The 17,332-nt window shown below is 39.3% G+C and overlaps 1 protein-coding gene across 8 annotated transcripts in view; it reads left to right on the plus strand.

Annotated features, from left to right (window-relative positions):
- The window catches only part of Crppa (CDP-L-ribitol pyrophosphorylase A), a 308,706-nt gene that overhangs the window by 205,392 nt on the left and 85,982 nt on the right, over positions 1-17,332 (plus strand). The window contains exons 9-10 of one of the 8 annotated variants that reach the window (XM_052738353.1): positions 12,284-12,402; positions 12,511-12,602. The exons of 6 other annotated variants lie outside the window; for them this stretch is intronic. In XM_052738353.1, coding sequence (XP_052594313.1) covers positions 12,284-12,402; positions 12,511-12,583 — 192 coding nt within the window. In that variant the 3' untranslated portion in view covers positions 12,584-12,602. Of the gene's footprint in view, positions 1-12,283; positions 12,403-12,510; positions 12,603-17,332 lie in introns of those variants that run through there. One more of the 8 variants, XM_052738350.1, reaches the window with a different exon arrangement.

Raw genomic sequence — 17,332 nt, forward strand, 5'->3', positions numbered from 1 at the left:
GCATGCTCCTGGCATTTCTGATATGACCGTGATGAAAACAGTGAGGGATGTTCTCCATTGAGGTTCGGAGAGAAAGGAGTAATGTTTGGTACGAGCTTGTGTATAGAAAATGGTGAGGTTTATTAGTTTTTCATTCATCTAATTACTCACCTTGGACAAATGATGAGGAAATATGTTTTAACTGAGCTTCAGCTTCCTGTAACTGAGTGGAGAAGGATGATGTACACCGATGTTGTTAGAAAATGATTTGCTTGAATAACAAACATATCAACAGTGACTCCTTTTATACTCTTACTCTTAATGGGCAGGAAAAACAGATGTTTTACAAAGATACCATTCATGATTATTGTACTTCTGCCATTAATTATAGTTTATAGCCACTATATCATTTTGAAAGACTGTCAGGAAGAAGAAGGGAGTAATGTTCAATAAGAGTACTGCAAAAATGGCCACCTTTTCTAGTTAAAATTGTATATTGTAATCTTTTTCATTTTACTACTTGTTAAAAAATATTTGAAACTTGACATTTTAAATTAACATATAGGCAAATATTTCAAAATATATACTCAGAAACATAAGAAGTGCTGCTTGTTGGGCATGTTTAATATTTATTTATCAGAAAGACTTTTTCATTGAAAATACTCAAATTAAGACAAGGAGAGAGATGGCTCAGCGGTGGACGGTGCCTACTGCCCCCGCACAGCGGTGGACGGTGCCTACTGCCCCCGCACAGCGGTGGACGGTGCCTACTGCCCCCGCACAGTGGTGGACGGTGCAGTACTGCTCCTGCACAGCGGTGGACGGTGCCTACTGCCCCCGCACAGCGGTGGACGGTGCAGTATTGCTCCTGCACAGCGGTGGACGGTGCAGTACTGCTCCCGCACAGCGGTGGACGGTGCAGTACTGCCCCCGCACAGCGGTGGACGGTGCAGTACTGCCCCCGCACAGCGGTGGACGGTGCCTACTGCCCCCGCACAGTGGTGGACGGTGCAGTACTGCTCCTGCACAGCGGTGGACGGTGCCTACTGCCCCCGCACAGCGGTGGACGGTGCAGTATTGCTCCTGCACAGCGGTGGACGGTGCCTACTGCCCCCGCACAGCGGTGGACGGTGCAGTACTGCCCCCGCACAGCGGTGGACGGTGCATACTGCTCCTGCACAGCTTGCTTTTGTATAGAACCCAGGACCACCAGCCCAGAGGTGGCCCCGCCCAGATCTGGGCCCTCCCCAATAGACCACCAATTAAGAAAATGTCCTACAGGCCTGCTTACAGCCCTGTCTTGTGGAGGCATTTTCTTCTCTGAAGTTCCCTCTCTCATATGACTTTAGCTCCTGTCAAGTTGACATAAAACTACCCAGCATACCACCTCACCTGAGTCAGAATGGCTATAATCATGAAATCTGATAACACGTGTTGGAGAGGATGTAGAGAAAGTGAAACACTTATCTACTACTGATGAGTAAAGATTTATGCAACAATTACAGAAATAAATTGGAAGGTTCCTCAAAAATTAAAAATATAACTGCCATATAACTCAGCTGTTTCACTGCTGGGCATATATCCAGACAACTTTATACCCTACCATAGAGATGTTTACACTCCTGTATTTATTACTTCTTCATTCACTATAGCAAGGGGTTAGTATTAACCTAGTTGTTCATAACTGGGTGGATAATTGGATAGTTAAAATGTGGAATATATATATATGTATACACATATATGTGTACATATATATAATATATATATATATATTACTATTCAGCTCAAAAGAAAAATGTGATTGTAGTTTTAAAAGCTGAAAGGGGGACAATATATGGCATATTAAAATATAGATTAAACTAGTCTATGTGACACTTACAAGTCTTCATGTTCAATTTGATGGTTTGAGCCAGCCATATACTCTAATCTGATTATAATGTAGAATTTATTTGAAAAATAACAATTGGGTCCCAGAAATTTGCCCCCGTGGGTAAAGCACTTCCTGCCAAGCCACTCACCTTTGTTAATCCCTGGATTCCACATGGTCGAAGGCGAGAACTGACTCCTAAAGGTTGCCCTCTGACGTCCACATCCACATGCTGTGGCATGCCCCTGTTCACAACAAATAAATAAAGGCGGTAACACTTACGTTTCGATTCTATGGCAGGGAATATACTGTTGTGAGAAGACTAGAGTCACTAGGTGTAAATCTACAAGCAATTATTTGGGTGAACACGTGCATGGAAAGGTTTTTAATGCATCTACTTTATGCACTGTGTTTTCAGTTTCTTTTTAGAGAGAGGTCATTTCCTCCTTGCTGATTGGCGAACTGTCTTAGGCTCTGATTAGAACTGTTCGCTTTTGAATTTTAAATAGGAATAAGTTTTGCTAAGTAAACGTGGGCTTCCATTAATTGTACTGTACTCTTCACTTTAATCCTCTTATCCCTTTATTACATTTCTGACTCCATATTTAAGATAGATGTTTTGATGCAATTAAAGGATTTTGCCTCTTCAGGGAGGGTGGTCTGTTTTTTGTTTTTAATTTAAGAAAATCCTGTATCAGCCTAGACTTAATTGTATTTTCTCACTCTATGAGTAGATACAAACTAAAGCCCCTGAGAAGCTGCCGCAAGTTCAGTTACTGAGTTCAATTCTGAACCATGGAAGAATGATTAGGCATGATCCCCAAATCTCCCTTTTTACCTGACAATGAACTGGTTATACTGTTTTCTCCCAAAGCATGCTAATCCGAAAGCGAAGATTAAAGCGTGCAGCCAGCAGCCCATCGTTGTGAACTTTGACGGCACTTTCAACAGTGAAAGCATTTCATTTGAGACAGAAAAGGCTGTGATACAAACAGTTAGTAGTGGGGTTTCATAACTCCCACAGATTTCTTGGCCAGTTGGTCAGCTTGAATTTCTTCATGGTTTGTCTGTGGAGAACCTGGTCTTAGAGCTAACAGGGCTGAGCAGGGAGACACTGGGATGTACATGAGTGGGTTAACGCTCTTCGTTGACAGTTTTCTCTATCAAGGATGTGCTTGTTTCCTTAGCTGCTCACTTGCCCAGGATGTCGCTGCTGTGTTGCAGTGAAGCACAAAAACCCTTCTTAGCTGTGATCCTTTCATCTTATTAAAAAAAAAAATACCTGTTCTATGATGAGATTTCAGTTGTTGTTTTTTTTATAAACTAAGAACACTATTTTTTAGCAATACTGTCCTGAGGATTTTCTTAACAAATAATATTGTAAGTCTAGTATCTCACCATGTATGCTTTTTGCTTCTTTTAAGCTATTTGCTCTTTTTTCTCCCTTCTAACACACTGGGGGAAAAGACAAAAATTTTAAGCTTGTTCAAGCACTTAGCAAATATCTTGAGGAAGTCACAGGATGGTACTAGAAGTAGCTGTCCTCGGGCCTTCTGGCTGGGTGTCTAGAGCTCCAGGCTTCTGAAATACTAGCCACTGCATTGAGGTTGCTGGTTTCAGCCACAATGTGTGTTGGACTCAGAAAAACAAAGCAAATAGACATGTGTCCTAAGACAAGACAGAAGAGAACTTTCTCATTTGGATCTTTGTGAATTGTGACAATTCCTGGCTAGTAGAAACAGCAAATAAAAATCAGTAAATGGGTTAGAGAGGTTGTTCAGTGCTGGAGGGTGCTGGATGCTCTTCCAGAGGACCAGGGTTTGATTCCAAGCACCTGTTTGGTAACTCACAACTGTCTGTAACTCCAGTTGCAGGAGATCTGGCACCTTCTTTTGGCCTTTGAGGGCACACATATAGCACATGTATACATGCAGGTAAAACACCCGTACACTTAGAATAACGATAAAGTAATCCTTTTAAATCAATAGAAATACAAAAAGCTTCCCTGGCTGTGATTTTTTTTTTCCGTAGAATTCACCAAATTTAATTTCACTGCTACAGATTCTCTGACATCAACAAGCAGAAAGAGAGAAACTTTAAATTATAATTTTATTTCAAATACAAACTTGGACAAGGCTTTGTGAAATTCTGTCTCCTCAACAATTTAGACTTAGATTTCTTGATATAATGAGAACTTGAAGATTTTGCTTTGGGGCTTTGGTCCCAACATGTGTAAGGTACAGTCCTAAACTACCATCTCTGACTCCTTGTTCTGTTTGAATTTTAATGGATTTTCACAGTCTGATGTCCATGTGAATCAGGTCAATCTTTACTGGAGTCATGTACCATATATTTCTGATGGTTATGATGTTTGAAAGAAGAAACATGTGCAGAGATTTAGACAAAGTACTAAATTCACTTTAAAGATTATTTTTAAAAAAGGAAATTGTAGACTAATAATGGTTTTCAATTGAAATTTTTTTATTTTTTAAATTTTATTAAAACAACTTGCAAATAAATAAAAACATCACTTTAAATGAAAAGTCTAACAGATAATTAAATTAGAAAATAGATGTTTGCCCTAATTTCTGAAATAAGTAGATTTGATTTCATCCTTAGCTTTTATGGTTTAATGTGTTTTAATAGCAGCACACTTACAGAAGAGCCCAGAGGACAGACAGCATTGAGAATACACACTCAGATGTCTGGTGTACAAGCTGCCAACACCATGCAGTTGCTGTCAATAAGGAAATTACTTCTTTTAAAATCTTAAATCCTGACATTGTCCAGAAAGTTTTAAAAGACTTATTTATAACTGTTATAAAGTTGAACTGTTGAAACTTGTTCACAGAAACGTTTTGACTTGCGTTAATGCTTTACATCCTGGGTTTATATTAAAATTTCACACACAATAAAAAAGGAAAAATGCCCACACCTGATTTCTCTCCCTACTTTTTTACTAGCAACCATATACTTAGGAACCTTTCACTCATGGGAAAACCAGCTAACTTTCTGAGCTCTGGTAACAGAAAGAAGAGCGAGAGACAATCTTGTTTATTTATTTGTTTATTTTTGAGATTAAGAGGTTTCCCTTCAGTGGCTTTTTAGGCACCTTCCCCCTGTATGCGGAGTGCATATCTTGTGGCACAATTATAAACGTTTGATGTGGATAGCACACAAGTTAGTGTCTTCAAAGAGCCAACCAGATGTCCCTCACTTGCCTGCTGCAAAGCACCATTAATTGCACTCTGGAAGCACAGCTGTGTTCTGGTCTCCAGCAGTTTCTCACTCTAGCCACTGGAAGGGGAGTTTGCTGATCCATTCAGTGGACTTCTGATGGGATCTCCTCTGATGGGAGTGCCTCAGTACCAGGCCGGTAAAGATGTGCTTCTTCACCCCTCCAGCAGAGGGCACACTCCTCTCTGAGCAGCTTTTGTAGCCAGTCCTTTCCTGGGGGCTTTACCACAGGGGCATTTGGGGCTGTCTGCTTTGTATGATCCATGGTTTAGACACTTCCTTTTTAACCCAGCTTCTCCTTTGGCTGGAGTTCTGTGTGAGGTGGCCGCTACTGTTAGCCAGATAACACAATTCCATCCTTAACTTTTTATCTTACAATTATCTTAGAAATTTGAATCCAGTAGGTCTGTTTTGCTCCTGAAATATATCAATGAATTTGTATAAGTCTTTAGCTATATAATATGCATATTCCTGCACAAAAATTATAATAATTCAAACTTTTTAAAATTCAATATTTACGTTAAAATTTGTTTTATTTGCTGGAGAAAGATCAAGGTAGCATGGCTTTTTAAGCTAACTTACTTGATCGATGAACTGATTGGTTTGTTCCTTGGGACTTTGTAAATGTAAATCGAAGCGGGATAATTCATGCTGATTTTAATAACATAACAAAAACTGGAAGATTTGGGGATTTGGCTTTGCATCCAAATGTTAAAATACAGTGGTCCTCCCTCTTCTCTCGTCTAGTCTTCCCACTGCCTGTGCTAAGCATCTTGATGATTCATCCTCAGGCATTTTAAAAATAGCCTCCAAAGTAAGCACTCTTTCCAGTGAACAGTCCTTGCTTGTGCTCCTTCTCAGTATGCACCTCAAATCCTGAGTCTAATTACTCTTGCTTCTTCATAAAAATATATCTATACTTTCTCATTCACTTGTGATGGGTCACGAGGTCTTCTTTCTGCTAAATAATCACGAGTAACTTGCCCATGCACCCACACCTGAAGCCAGGTCATCAAGCTCATGTACGTGAACAAGGGTAGGATGCAGGATGCTTTCCTCAAATACAGTTGTGATACCATTCTCTACAAGGTGGATGATGGACACACGCAAGCAAAGGTCATTACAGGCTTGTGATTTGAGGAGTAAGTGAGAAAACATCCAATAATATTTGTGTCCGAATGTTATAAAATTTTGGTGCTTATTTTATAATTTTCTATGATGTCATCAAGGATCAGATTTGCAGGGTGCCTTATGCAGCTTATTCTAGAAATATTGCCAACCACAGTTACTTTTAAGTACTTGTGAAATGTCCTGTAAAGTATATACAGCTAAAATAGTTCCAAACCTTAGGAAATGTTAATAAAACTGACTAACTGTTGTAATAGTAACACCCATTTTCCTTCTCTTCTGTCCAGCTTACTCCCTAGACAAAAAAGGAAACCCTAGTTCACACAATAAATACCATTTTTGTTTTGGTTATACTGCAAGCAACTGGGATTTAAAAAAACAAAACAAAACAAAACAAGAAACTACTATTTCTACCTTGTCCATTAGGCTTGCTAAAATTGTCTTTTCCCAAGAGAAAAAGCCAGAGCTTTGGTATGTTTATAGTATTTTACTATACTCTTTAGCTGTCTTGGTTGTCTTGGCTTTGGCTCATTGCTGGGAGTGTTGTTCCAACTTGCAGTGAATGTCTGGTGATCTCTTCATTCACCCAAGCGATTCCCATCACTTTCCATCGTGTGCTGGATAGTCTTACCTAGTGTAGACTACAGTCTTATTCATGGGTGCACTCTTCAATACAAGCCTCAGCAGATAGGGCACGTGGGGGGTGTTTGTTGTTTTGTTTTCTGCCCCCTGCCTATTTGTAGTACCCAGAATGGTCCTGACATGCTAGGCCCTTGGTAGCTATGTGTTGATGGTTTGATGTGTAAGGCCACAATGGCAAGTATTTAGGGAGCACCCTAAATTGATGTGTCCTTGTTTTATTTATCATACTGTATGTCTTCAGTTTATTCATAGTGTATTATTGAAAGTATTTAAATTATCAAGAGAATGATGGTTACACCATATGCAGTGGATTGAATTTGTATGAATTTATTTATTCCAGAGACTTAGGAAGTCCTATAAGTAATTTAACATATATTCATGTTAAATAAAAGTGTTAGTATCATTTCAATAATTAGAAGAGAGGCACATGACACATGTTCACATCCAATCATGATAAATTCATAGCAAACCAAGGGCATCATTAAATTTTAATTGAAAATTACACACCAGAAACATAAGGTAGATATCATACTTCGTATGTTAAGACAATGTTGGGATATTGTCTTTACACTGACAAATGAGAGAAGAATGCCTAGGATTCCCATTTCTGTCGCCCTTGTACTGGGTACCCAGGCTAGAGCTTGAAGATGAGACTGAGATGGAAGGGCCTGAGGTAAGGGAGCCACAGATCATTGTTTGCAATTTGAAAAGAATATTAATTAAATAGCAAGTGAGATATTACAGACAAAATTGTTAGGGATCTCAATGTTTTATGTAGAGAATCAACATATTTATATACTTTTATTTCACTGTAAGTTTAAAAAATTGGTAAAAACCTCAGTTGCTGTGTTGTAGCAAGTAATCATGTTACAGATGTGTGTATGTATTCCCGTGATCTCTAAGTTTATAGAAAAAATGAGTATCATGTTCATTTACTTCCCAATGAATTTTATTTGTGTTAAATATGTATTTGGATTTATATATCTTAGTTTCTATACATGGTCTGAAAATACTAAGAAAAATGAATAAAGTATTGCAAATGAACAAAACTCAGAGTCCCTTGGGATTGATGAGGTTCATCACCACCCTTTTTCTGGTGAACAGTTAAGCAATGAGTGCTCTCGCTATCTGAGCATGAGCGGCCTGCTTCAGGTTTCTGCATGCTCTGTTTCCACAGGCTGTGTGAATGTTCTCTGGCAGGATTGCATTGTTGCTCAAGGGAGTTGATAATATGCCAATTTATTAATCGCACAATAAGTCATTTAGATGTGTGCGTTTCTCACACTTTGTGAAAAGCCTTGTGATTTTTTTCAAATGTTAACTGATGTTTCAGAAATCTCAAGGCACAAGGCTGTTGCAGCTTGATTATTTGCTGTTTAGAAGTCATATCAGGCAAAACAAAACAAAAAAACAAACAAACAAGACCAACTTTGTATTTTTGATTGAATTTCCAGTCATCAAATAACTGTAGACCTTCATAAGTCATTTGAGTTTGTAGGAATGTGAATGTTATAAAAAATATTTAATTTTGATCCTGTCCAGAGTGCTTTAAGTTCTTCATTATACATGTAGTCATTATGATGATCAAATATTTCTCTTGATGTAGAAGAATGAGTTTTTGGAATACTATATAGATTAGAAATTGAGAGTTTAGCAGTGTCTTTGGTAAGAGAGTGTTTTTGAATATGTCAGTAAACTATTTCCTATTTCTTATGTTGAAGCATGAATCATTATCACTGAAATAGTGAATGATCTCTAGTGAGTTCTATGTGGAGATACCAGGCAGAAAATTTTATTGTAATGGTAATAAATAAGGTCTTAATTTATTTTTATAGAATTAATGTTTTCTTCTTTACCAGTGGGACCCTGATCCTGCAAGGTTGAACCTTAGACTCTTACTGAATACCAAAAATGTTTGTGTTTTATAGAATTTTTAGAAGAGGGCACTAAAAAATGGTTGTAGCTGATTTTTTGGTTCTTCTGCTTTTCATTGGATAAATTTATGCTATGATGTTAATGTGGTTTTAAAAATTGAGTAGCCAGTGAACATTTTTCTGTATGAAGCAAAGGCACTTATAAATATAAAACCGGACATCAGATGAAGTAGTGAAGACAGATTTTATTAAGTAACCATCTCACAGGAAGGTAAAGGGCTGAGATCTATCCTATGTAAGCAGAGGTGACCGGGCGTTCTGAAGGGAGAATGAAGGAGCCCCGACAGGAAGCGAGCAGACCGCTGTGGAGAATATTGCCCACAGTTTGGCTGGGGTGAGTGTCATTGAACCAGTGGAGTTAGCTATTTGGCAATTAAGTTAGAATTCCACTTTGCTGTGGAGATGATGGGAGGTGCCTCAGCCTTCTAGATGACTTAGTTTCCAGAAAAGTTTTCAGGACCTTGAGAAACTCACCTGAATTTTAGGTGCCTTATTATGTCAAAGAGTTGGAGGTCAGGGGATTGTCACCTGCTGTTGCCTGGTACAAGTACTCCATTGTCCTTTCGGGTTTGAGCTCTCTGAGGCCGGCTGGAGTCATTCTGGGGCCCTGGCTTTACACTGCTGAGAGTCCTACAAAGTTTTCTTGTGTGTTTGGCACAGCTCTGTGAGCTGTCTTTACGTCTTAGGGGTCTGCTCTACTCACTTTGGTAAATTGAACGTGAGTTCAATTTAATTAGAGTGCTAATTTTCCTGTAGAAAAGAGGAAACGTGGGTGATGTTCCTCCTGAACTGTCACTGTTTCCTTGCGCTGTGCCTGCTCGTCCTGAGACACTGCTCACCGTTGTACTTGTGCTTCCGGTTAATAGTTTTTTAGCTGAATATTGCGTAGGGTGGAAACCCTTCCCCCATCCTGCTGTCATCTCCACCCTGCAGTAGCTTCTGTTCCCAGGTGGTGCTTTGTTTTCATAACTAGGCTTTCCTTCTTGCCCTGCGGCATTTTTCAGACTCACAATGGTGCATTATGATGTAGGTGGGCCATGTTTACCTTATTCTGACTGACCTGAGATTTAGGTAGGTTCTTTGGGGGTTTTGCTGATTTTGTTTCTTTGTTTAAGATTTTATTTTAACCCTCAGCAATATTGTCAAGTGAACATAGTGCCTACTGTGTTTCACCAAAACAAGATAGTGAGCATTTGAGTAACCGACCAACAGCATTTGCTTATTTTGTATATGATAGTAATGCATCATAAGGCCATGAGAAAGCACTACCATGGAATAGCAGTGACATTTTCAGAGTGATCTAATTGACGTTACTGTGTGTGCTCCTCAGGGAGAATGAAAAGTAGGAAACATTACTGCATTTGTGTGATCAGAAAGTATGATGTGGTAAGACCACTCCTCATCTGACCTGCAAAGAGCTTTTTTGTATTGGACTCTGACTTAATTCTCTGATGTTGGCTTTGAACTCAGTCAGCCATATTATTGCAAGAACTACTGTGTTTCTCTTGTATGTGTATGTTAACGTACATAGTGTTCTTTTCCAATATTAGTTGAAGGTCACCCTGCTAACTCAGGTCGTTTATCTGACTTTTTCCTTCTGTTTATGCCCAGCCTATTTAAAGTACTTGTTGGCATATGAGAAGATAAACATTTATTGATCACCATGTGCCAGGTACTTTCAGATGAACCTCATTGTAACTTGAGAATAGTTTCATGAAGTGAATGTTGGTGGTCTTACCCATTCATTATCATCAATTCTTGGTCACATTCAGGGGCTGGGAATGCAGGTGAAGCAAGCTGTCAATTTCTGTGGTAACAAAAACAGATATGAAGGCTAGAGAAGACTTGAGGGATTGCTTGACAAGTCATACAAAAGGAAGAGGCTCTTTACATTTGGGGCATTCACAGCCCAGCCCTGGACACGGGGAGGAAGATATTAAAGATAACTGGTCAGCTCAAGGATTTCTGTATCTGTTCAGTGTAGTGACTGGAAGAGAAGGACAGACGTATAGAAGTGCAGGTCAGTTTAAAAAGGGACTGTGTTAAAGATGTAAGAGCTGCGTGGAAATCTCTGTTTCCTGGCCAAATCTGGCTGCATGGGTAAACCGCAGAAAGGAGCAGGGAGCCAGCATAGCATTCTTTCTGCAGTGGTGCCCCTTCAGTTTTCTGTTTATCTTGATTACCTCTGCCTGAAGGTGTCATGGTGTGGCTTTGGTTAGGGTAGGGCACCTAATCGTATGTTATCAACAACCTTGTAAACAGTGGTTATCATTTTTCTTTAAGTTATCTCCAAGATTTGTGGGGGGGCGGGGGCCGGGGGATAAAAATGATGGCATTGCAAAAATCTGTCAGAATGATATGGGAAATTATTTAAGTTGCAAAACTCTCCACTTAATTCTTTTATCCTACTTCTTTAAGATGTCCCATCCCCAATGGCATCCCTACAAAATGGTGTGTTCTGCAGGTATATTAGGAAAAAAAATAATAAAAATCCCACTAAACAAAAGTATTTTAAATTAATCACAACATTTTCAAAAGGTTTCCCAGGTTTCAGAACATTAAGGTCAATGAGACTCTGACCGTTTGGTACCACCATCTTGATCATAAGCATTCTTTATTTTGACACTTACTGGAAAATGTGCCTCATGCTCTTGAATCTCATTTGATTTGCCTTAGAAAATTCTTGCTTGTGAATTCAGTACAGTAAAATAAAATGTGATGCATTAATAAATGCAAATAGTTTTTCTTGGCACTCAGATTCTTCTGGCTAGAGAGACGTTTTTCCTGGCTTCTGTCTCTTTCAATGTATGTTTGAAACCTGTAATGGTGTGCCTCTTAAATACTTCCTGAAGACCCGTACAGTAAAGACTTGATGGACAGCCTGGGGTACTCCTGCAGGTGGTGACTAGTGAAATGAAGATAGGTTCCTAGGAGTGGCCTTTGCTGGGGGTGGGGCCCTGGTTCCTCCCTCATCTGCTTCTAGTGGGGTGATGATGTGTTGTTAGGAGTGGCCTTTGCACGGGATAAGGACCCCTGGTCTCTTCCCCTGTCTGCTTCCTGGCACTGCCATGGTAACAAGACATTAGAAAAAATCTGAGTCCTGAAGAAAGTTGTTGGGAAGAAAAATGTGTAAATGTAGTGTACTGGCTGGTTTTGTGTGTCAACTTGTTACAAGTTAGAGTCATCAGAGGAAGGAGCCTCGGTTGAGGGAAGGCCTCCATGAGATCCAGCTGTAAGGCATTTTCTCATTTAGTGATCAATAAGGAAGGGCCCAGCCCATGGTGGGTGGCACCATCCCTGGGCAGGTAGTCCTGGGTTCTATAAGAGGGTGGGCTGAGTAAGGCATGGGAAGCAAGCCAGTAAGCAGCTCCCCTCCATGGTCCCTGCATCAGCTCCTGTCTCCAGGATCCTGCCCTGTTTGAGTTCCTGTCCTGATTTCCTTCAGTGATGAACAGCAATGCTGAAGTGTAAGCCAAATAATCCCTTTCCTCCCCAGGTTGCCCTTTGGTCATGGTGTTTCATTGCAGCACTAGAAACCCTGACTAAGACAAGAAGGAAGGAAGGGAAACTGAGTAAAATACTTGTTTTCCTGCAAGGGAAGAGGCACACAAAGGAGTAAGCTTTTTGGTGTTTTTATAGTTTTTTTTTTTTTCAATTTTTTCTTACTTCATTAGAGCATAGCTGTGAATTATTATCCTAAAGTTTGTACTTCTTCATTTGTAGGAGCCTAGATGAGGACATGCATGCATCACACGTGCTGTTGAACACATGTGTTTACAAAGCAAGCTTACTTTAGAAGTGTCTTTCTGCTACCATGGCATGGAGACTGTCCTACGAGTTTTTGATACATACTTTATGGCAAGTATGTATTAATTCTCTTTGAGGGATTATTGTTTCCCTAAATATAAAGGCTTTTACCTATAATTGGATGAACTCACCCAAATTACCAAAAATGTTTGCTTTATTTAAAACTGACTGTCAATGTTAATGGTATTTCAAGAATTGCCTTCCCAGTTACACCCAGATTAATCAGTTATCAAAAGCATAGCTATTCTGTTATTCACATTTCCATTGACTACAGTGTATTACATTGAATCCAAATTGAGTTGAGGGAATGCACCACAAAGGAATTTGAAAAAGAAGTAGTCTTTTCCTCCATTTTCTATGAAAATCCTCTAGGAAGGATGAAGGAATACTGAAATGATAATCTTATAAAACTGTAGCTACAGTCCAAGCAATGTCAGATATTTTTGAAGATACTAAATTGTTTTCTTATATAAGTAGCTGTTATATTATAACTGGTGAAGATAATTTTAACAGTGTTTCAAATTCATGTTCAGAATTATATGCTTTTTAAATGATCAATACGAAAAGTCTGGCTCCTTAGCAGAGCCTAGGAGTGATTTTGAAGTTGAAAAAGTTTTCATACTTGAGCATGTTAGGAAAACCTCATCTCTCCTACATGAGAGTGTGATGGTGAATTGGGGTTAATTCTCTTAACCACAGTGAAACCTTTGGTATTTCTAAAGACAAGGGAAACCTTTGAACACATACCTGGAAGAATAACGTGATGAGACCTGTGGGTTTGGGAAGATTGCTTTTCATTACCAGTTGTTTCATGGAAGCCAAAGAGAATAAATCTATTGAGGAATGCCTATTGTTTAATTATAGTTGTATGATTCATTTTGTAACATTGGGATCTAAGTAAGCTGTGGTGAAAATAATTCCTTTGTTCCTATTCCCTAACTCAGTTTCAAACTCAAGTTTTTCTACACAGCTATGGAATGAATGCTTCCAAGTCAGAGGTGTTTTCTACTAAAGGTCAATCATTGAAGATAGACTTTTGGTGTGGCTTTGCCCTGACAGCTTCACTGCGTGGAACTGGCAACATAAATATTCATTTTTGGCCAGGACTATGCCTTTGGCTTTGTTGTTGATTGAGATTTTTCCATGCATGTGAATATAGTAGTTCTTCCTTAAACAAATAGATGCTCATTGGCTGAGTTGTTATCAACTAGCCAAATGGAAATCATGCAGCCACAATTCTGTAGACAATGTTGTTAGCTTAGTAGAAGTCAGTATATGCTATGAAAGTTTCATGTGCATTCCCCGACACCCCTCTGTGTGTATGTTTTCATGAATGTGCATGTGCATACATTATGCAGGTGCATGTAATTGCACATACATGTGGAAGCCAGAGGACAATCTTGGGTGTTGTTCCTCAGTAGTCATCTACTTTTTAATGTGATAGTTTCTTTCCCTGGCCTGGAGCTAACCAAGCAGGCTAAACCAGCTGATGAGAGAACCTTAGGAATCCACCTCTCTGCTTCCCCAATGCTAGGATTACAAGTATGTGCCACCACACCTGATTGATTTTTTTTTCCTTTTTACTAGAATTCTTGAGCTCAAACTGAGATAGAAGCATCCCTTCTCTATTTCTCCTGCCACCTTCTTATTTATTTTTTTTATCTCTGTGGATGTTGAATGCAGTCAGACCATGGTGTAGCCACTCTTCTGTGCCAAACTTAGTTCTGTGGATGCCTTAGGCTCCTCCATCCCCATCTGTGAAGATGTCTGTTGCTAGTGAAATCTTAGCCACACTTCCTGGCAAGATTTGCTCTGGTTCTGATGTCAAGGGTCAGGCAGAAGAATCTGCCTATGTTGAAATCAATGTGAGAGTTTAAGAAATGTGTTTCTATCCATCAGGGCCTGGAGAGATGCTGACTGGTGTTGCAACATATGAAAGTATTCACATGTGGGTCCCTCATCCTTCATTCAGTCTGCACTTAAGTTACATCCCCTCAAATTATTTTAGTTATGACTTAAAAAGCTGATGTTATGATCTTTTGTATTTTATGATTTGTGAAAGAATCTGTAAAAGGATGTAGAAAATCAATTGTACATTGTTTTATATCATTTATAAAAATACATTTGGAGAAATGACAAAATGCCAGTTTGTTAGATCTCATATTATTTTTGTAAATAAGACATTTCTTGTGAAAGAGATATACAAAGTAGTTAGGGTAATTTCAAATGAACCATGCTGCTTCTGAAAACTTGAGTATGTGATGATGAATAAAATTAGTATTTATTGGAGCATATTGTGTGCCTACACTCAACTTAGATCTTCACAGTCATCTAATGTTAAGCTTGTAGCAGGATTATTCTGCTCTCTCTGGTGAGAAAACAGAATTGGGGATTCTGTAACTTTTTAAAGGTCTTGCTGCTAACTGAGATAATGTAGAATTGAAACTGGATTTTAATCCAGTTGGAAATCGAAGCCTGTAATATTAAAAGGGACAATACTGTATAATGAATTTTCCATGTGCATATTCAAATAATAATGTAACAATTTAAATCAGTACAGTTTTGAAACTGTTATTAGGAGCTTTCTAATCTATGGATTTACTGAAGCACCCACTTTCATCTTGCCACGTCTTCCCCAAAGCATGCTGTTTGTCCCAAATATAAATTTGTACAAAGTAAATTACTCAGGGATTGAAACTGTGGGGTACCAGACTGTCACAAGACTTCCTCAGATACCCCGATAAAAGGACAAAGGAAACTTTTGCTATGTGACCTTGTCCAGACACAGATTTGGCAAGGCTGGTGACTCTGGAGTCAGTGACTTGGAGGAGCCAAGAATGTGGCATTGGGGGCCAACTCTTTCCCCTGAGCTGTGGTTTCAGTCTTAATGGAGCTGTGTGTGAGGTGTCCTGTGTTCTCTTTACCAGCATTGCTCGACTTAGATCTCTGCTGACCTTGGCCGTGTCTCCTGAAAACAGTACATAAGATGGTGTACTTCTTTTTTTCAGCAGTGGGAGAATTTTGCTCCCTATGAAAGCCTTGTTAAAATACATGAAATATATAATTTTTTGCTACACTTAAGTCCTTAAAATAATTTGAAATTGAGGTAGATAATATGTTTCAATTTATTTATTTTAATTTTAATTTATGTGTATCTCTGTGTATATGCCACGTATGTGCTGGTGCTCTGGAGGCCAGAATAGGTAGACTCTTGGATTCCCTGAAGCTGAAGTTACAGCAGGTTGTGAGCCACCTGATGGGGGTGCTGAGAACCAAACTCAGGTCCTCTGGAAGAGCAGCATCCACTCTTAACTCCTGGGCCATCTCTCCAGCCCCCAAAAGTCTCAGTTTAGAAGAAAATAGAAGCGTAAGGCATTTCAGGCAGAAAGTCCTCCAGATCATGATTGTGACGTTGGGGCACACAGTAAAGTGGTTTCTAAGATACCACAAAGGACTTCCTGTGAATTTGGTCCTGTTGGAGGTCTTCCATCTAAAACTATTTATGCATAAATTGATGAATCATAGAGAGGTAGAGTCAAATCAGCACAGGAGAAGTGTGAGTTACCCTATAAAGATAAAAACATTTAGAGAAAATGAGCTCAGCAGTTTACAAGAACAGGAAAGACAAATGTGATACCAAAGAGGCCAGACAGCTTATCATTCATATTTGTTAAAGTTTTATATCAAATAGCATGTTCTAATATGTGATTTCTGGAACATACTGCCAAGATGGAGAAGGATTCAAACTTTGAATTCCACCTCCCCTCCATACCTTTACAGTAAGCACAGGGAGCACTAGTTAACTCAGGGAACTTAGAAAGAACATGCTTAGAAGGATGCCTGCAATTGAGGTTTAAGAGTAAGATAAGTAGTAAGAAGGGCTTAAGGGCGGACCCAAGGATCTCACTGGGAAGGTGAAGTAGAATAGATTTTGTGGGTGGACTAGAGGTGGGTGGGGTTGAGAATAGGAGGAATCAACTGGCAGGGTGCTGTGAGATGTCATTCTGAATGCTGTGAATATGTCTTGCTCTGATTGGTTGATAAATAAAACACTGATTGGCCAGTAGCCAGGCAGGAATTATAGGCGGGGTAAGCAGACAAGGAGAATTCTGGGAAGAGGAAGGCTGAGTTAGGAGTCGCCAGCCAGACACAGAGGAAGCAAGCTGACAAGGCAGAACTGAGAAAAGGTACCAAGCCAAGTGGCTAAACATAGATAAGAATTATGGGTTAATTTAAGTGTAAGAGCTAGTCAGTAATAAGCCTGAGCTAATGGCCAAGCAGTTATAATTAATATAAGCTTCTGAGTGATTATTTTTTTTTAATACTTTTTTTTTTTTGGTTTTTGGTTTTTCAAGACAGGGTTTCTCTGTGTAGCTTTGCGCCTTTCCTGGAACCCGCTTTGGAGACCAGGCTGGCCTCGAACTCACAGAGATCCACCTGTCTCTGCCACCCAAGTGCTGGGATTAAAGGCGTGCACCACCACCGCCCGGCCTGAATGATTATTTTATAAGCAGGCCACAGGACTGCGGGTGCCTGCAGGACCGGAGAAACTTCCAACTACAATGTAGGGTGGGAGTGTCACAATCATTATTAAATTGTGTATTTATTATTCAATGTGGGTTGTGTATTCATTAAATTATACAACAATGTGAGTTTTTAATATAGATAATTATGAGAGGGAACTTGGGATCTACCAATAATGTGGGATTTTTTTTATAGTATTTTGCTATATAGATTA

Source organism: Peromyscus californicus, unplaced genomic scaffold, assembly GCF_007827085.1.
Source record: "Peromyscus californicus insignis strain IS unplaced genomic scaffold, ASM782708v3 Scaffold_15__1_contigs__length_86483966, whole genome shotgun sequence".
NCBI classification, from domain to species: domain Eukaryota; kingdom Metazoa; phylum Chordata; class Mammalia; order Rodentia; family Cricetidae; genus Peromyscus; species Peromyscus californicus.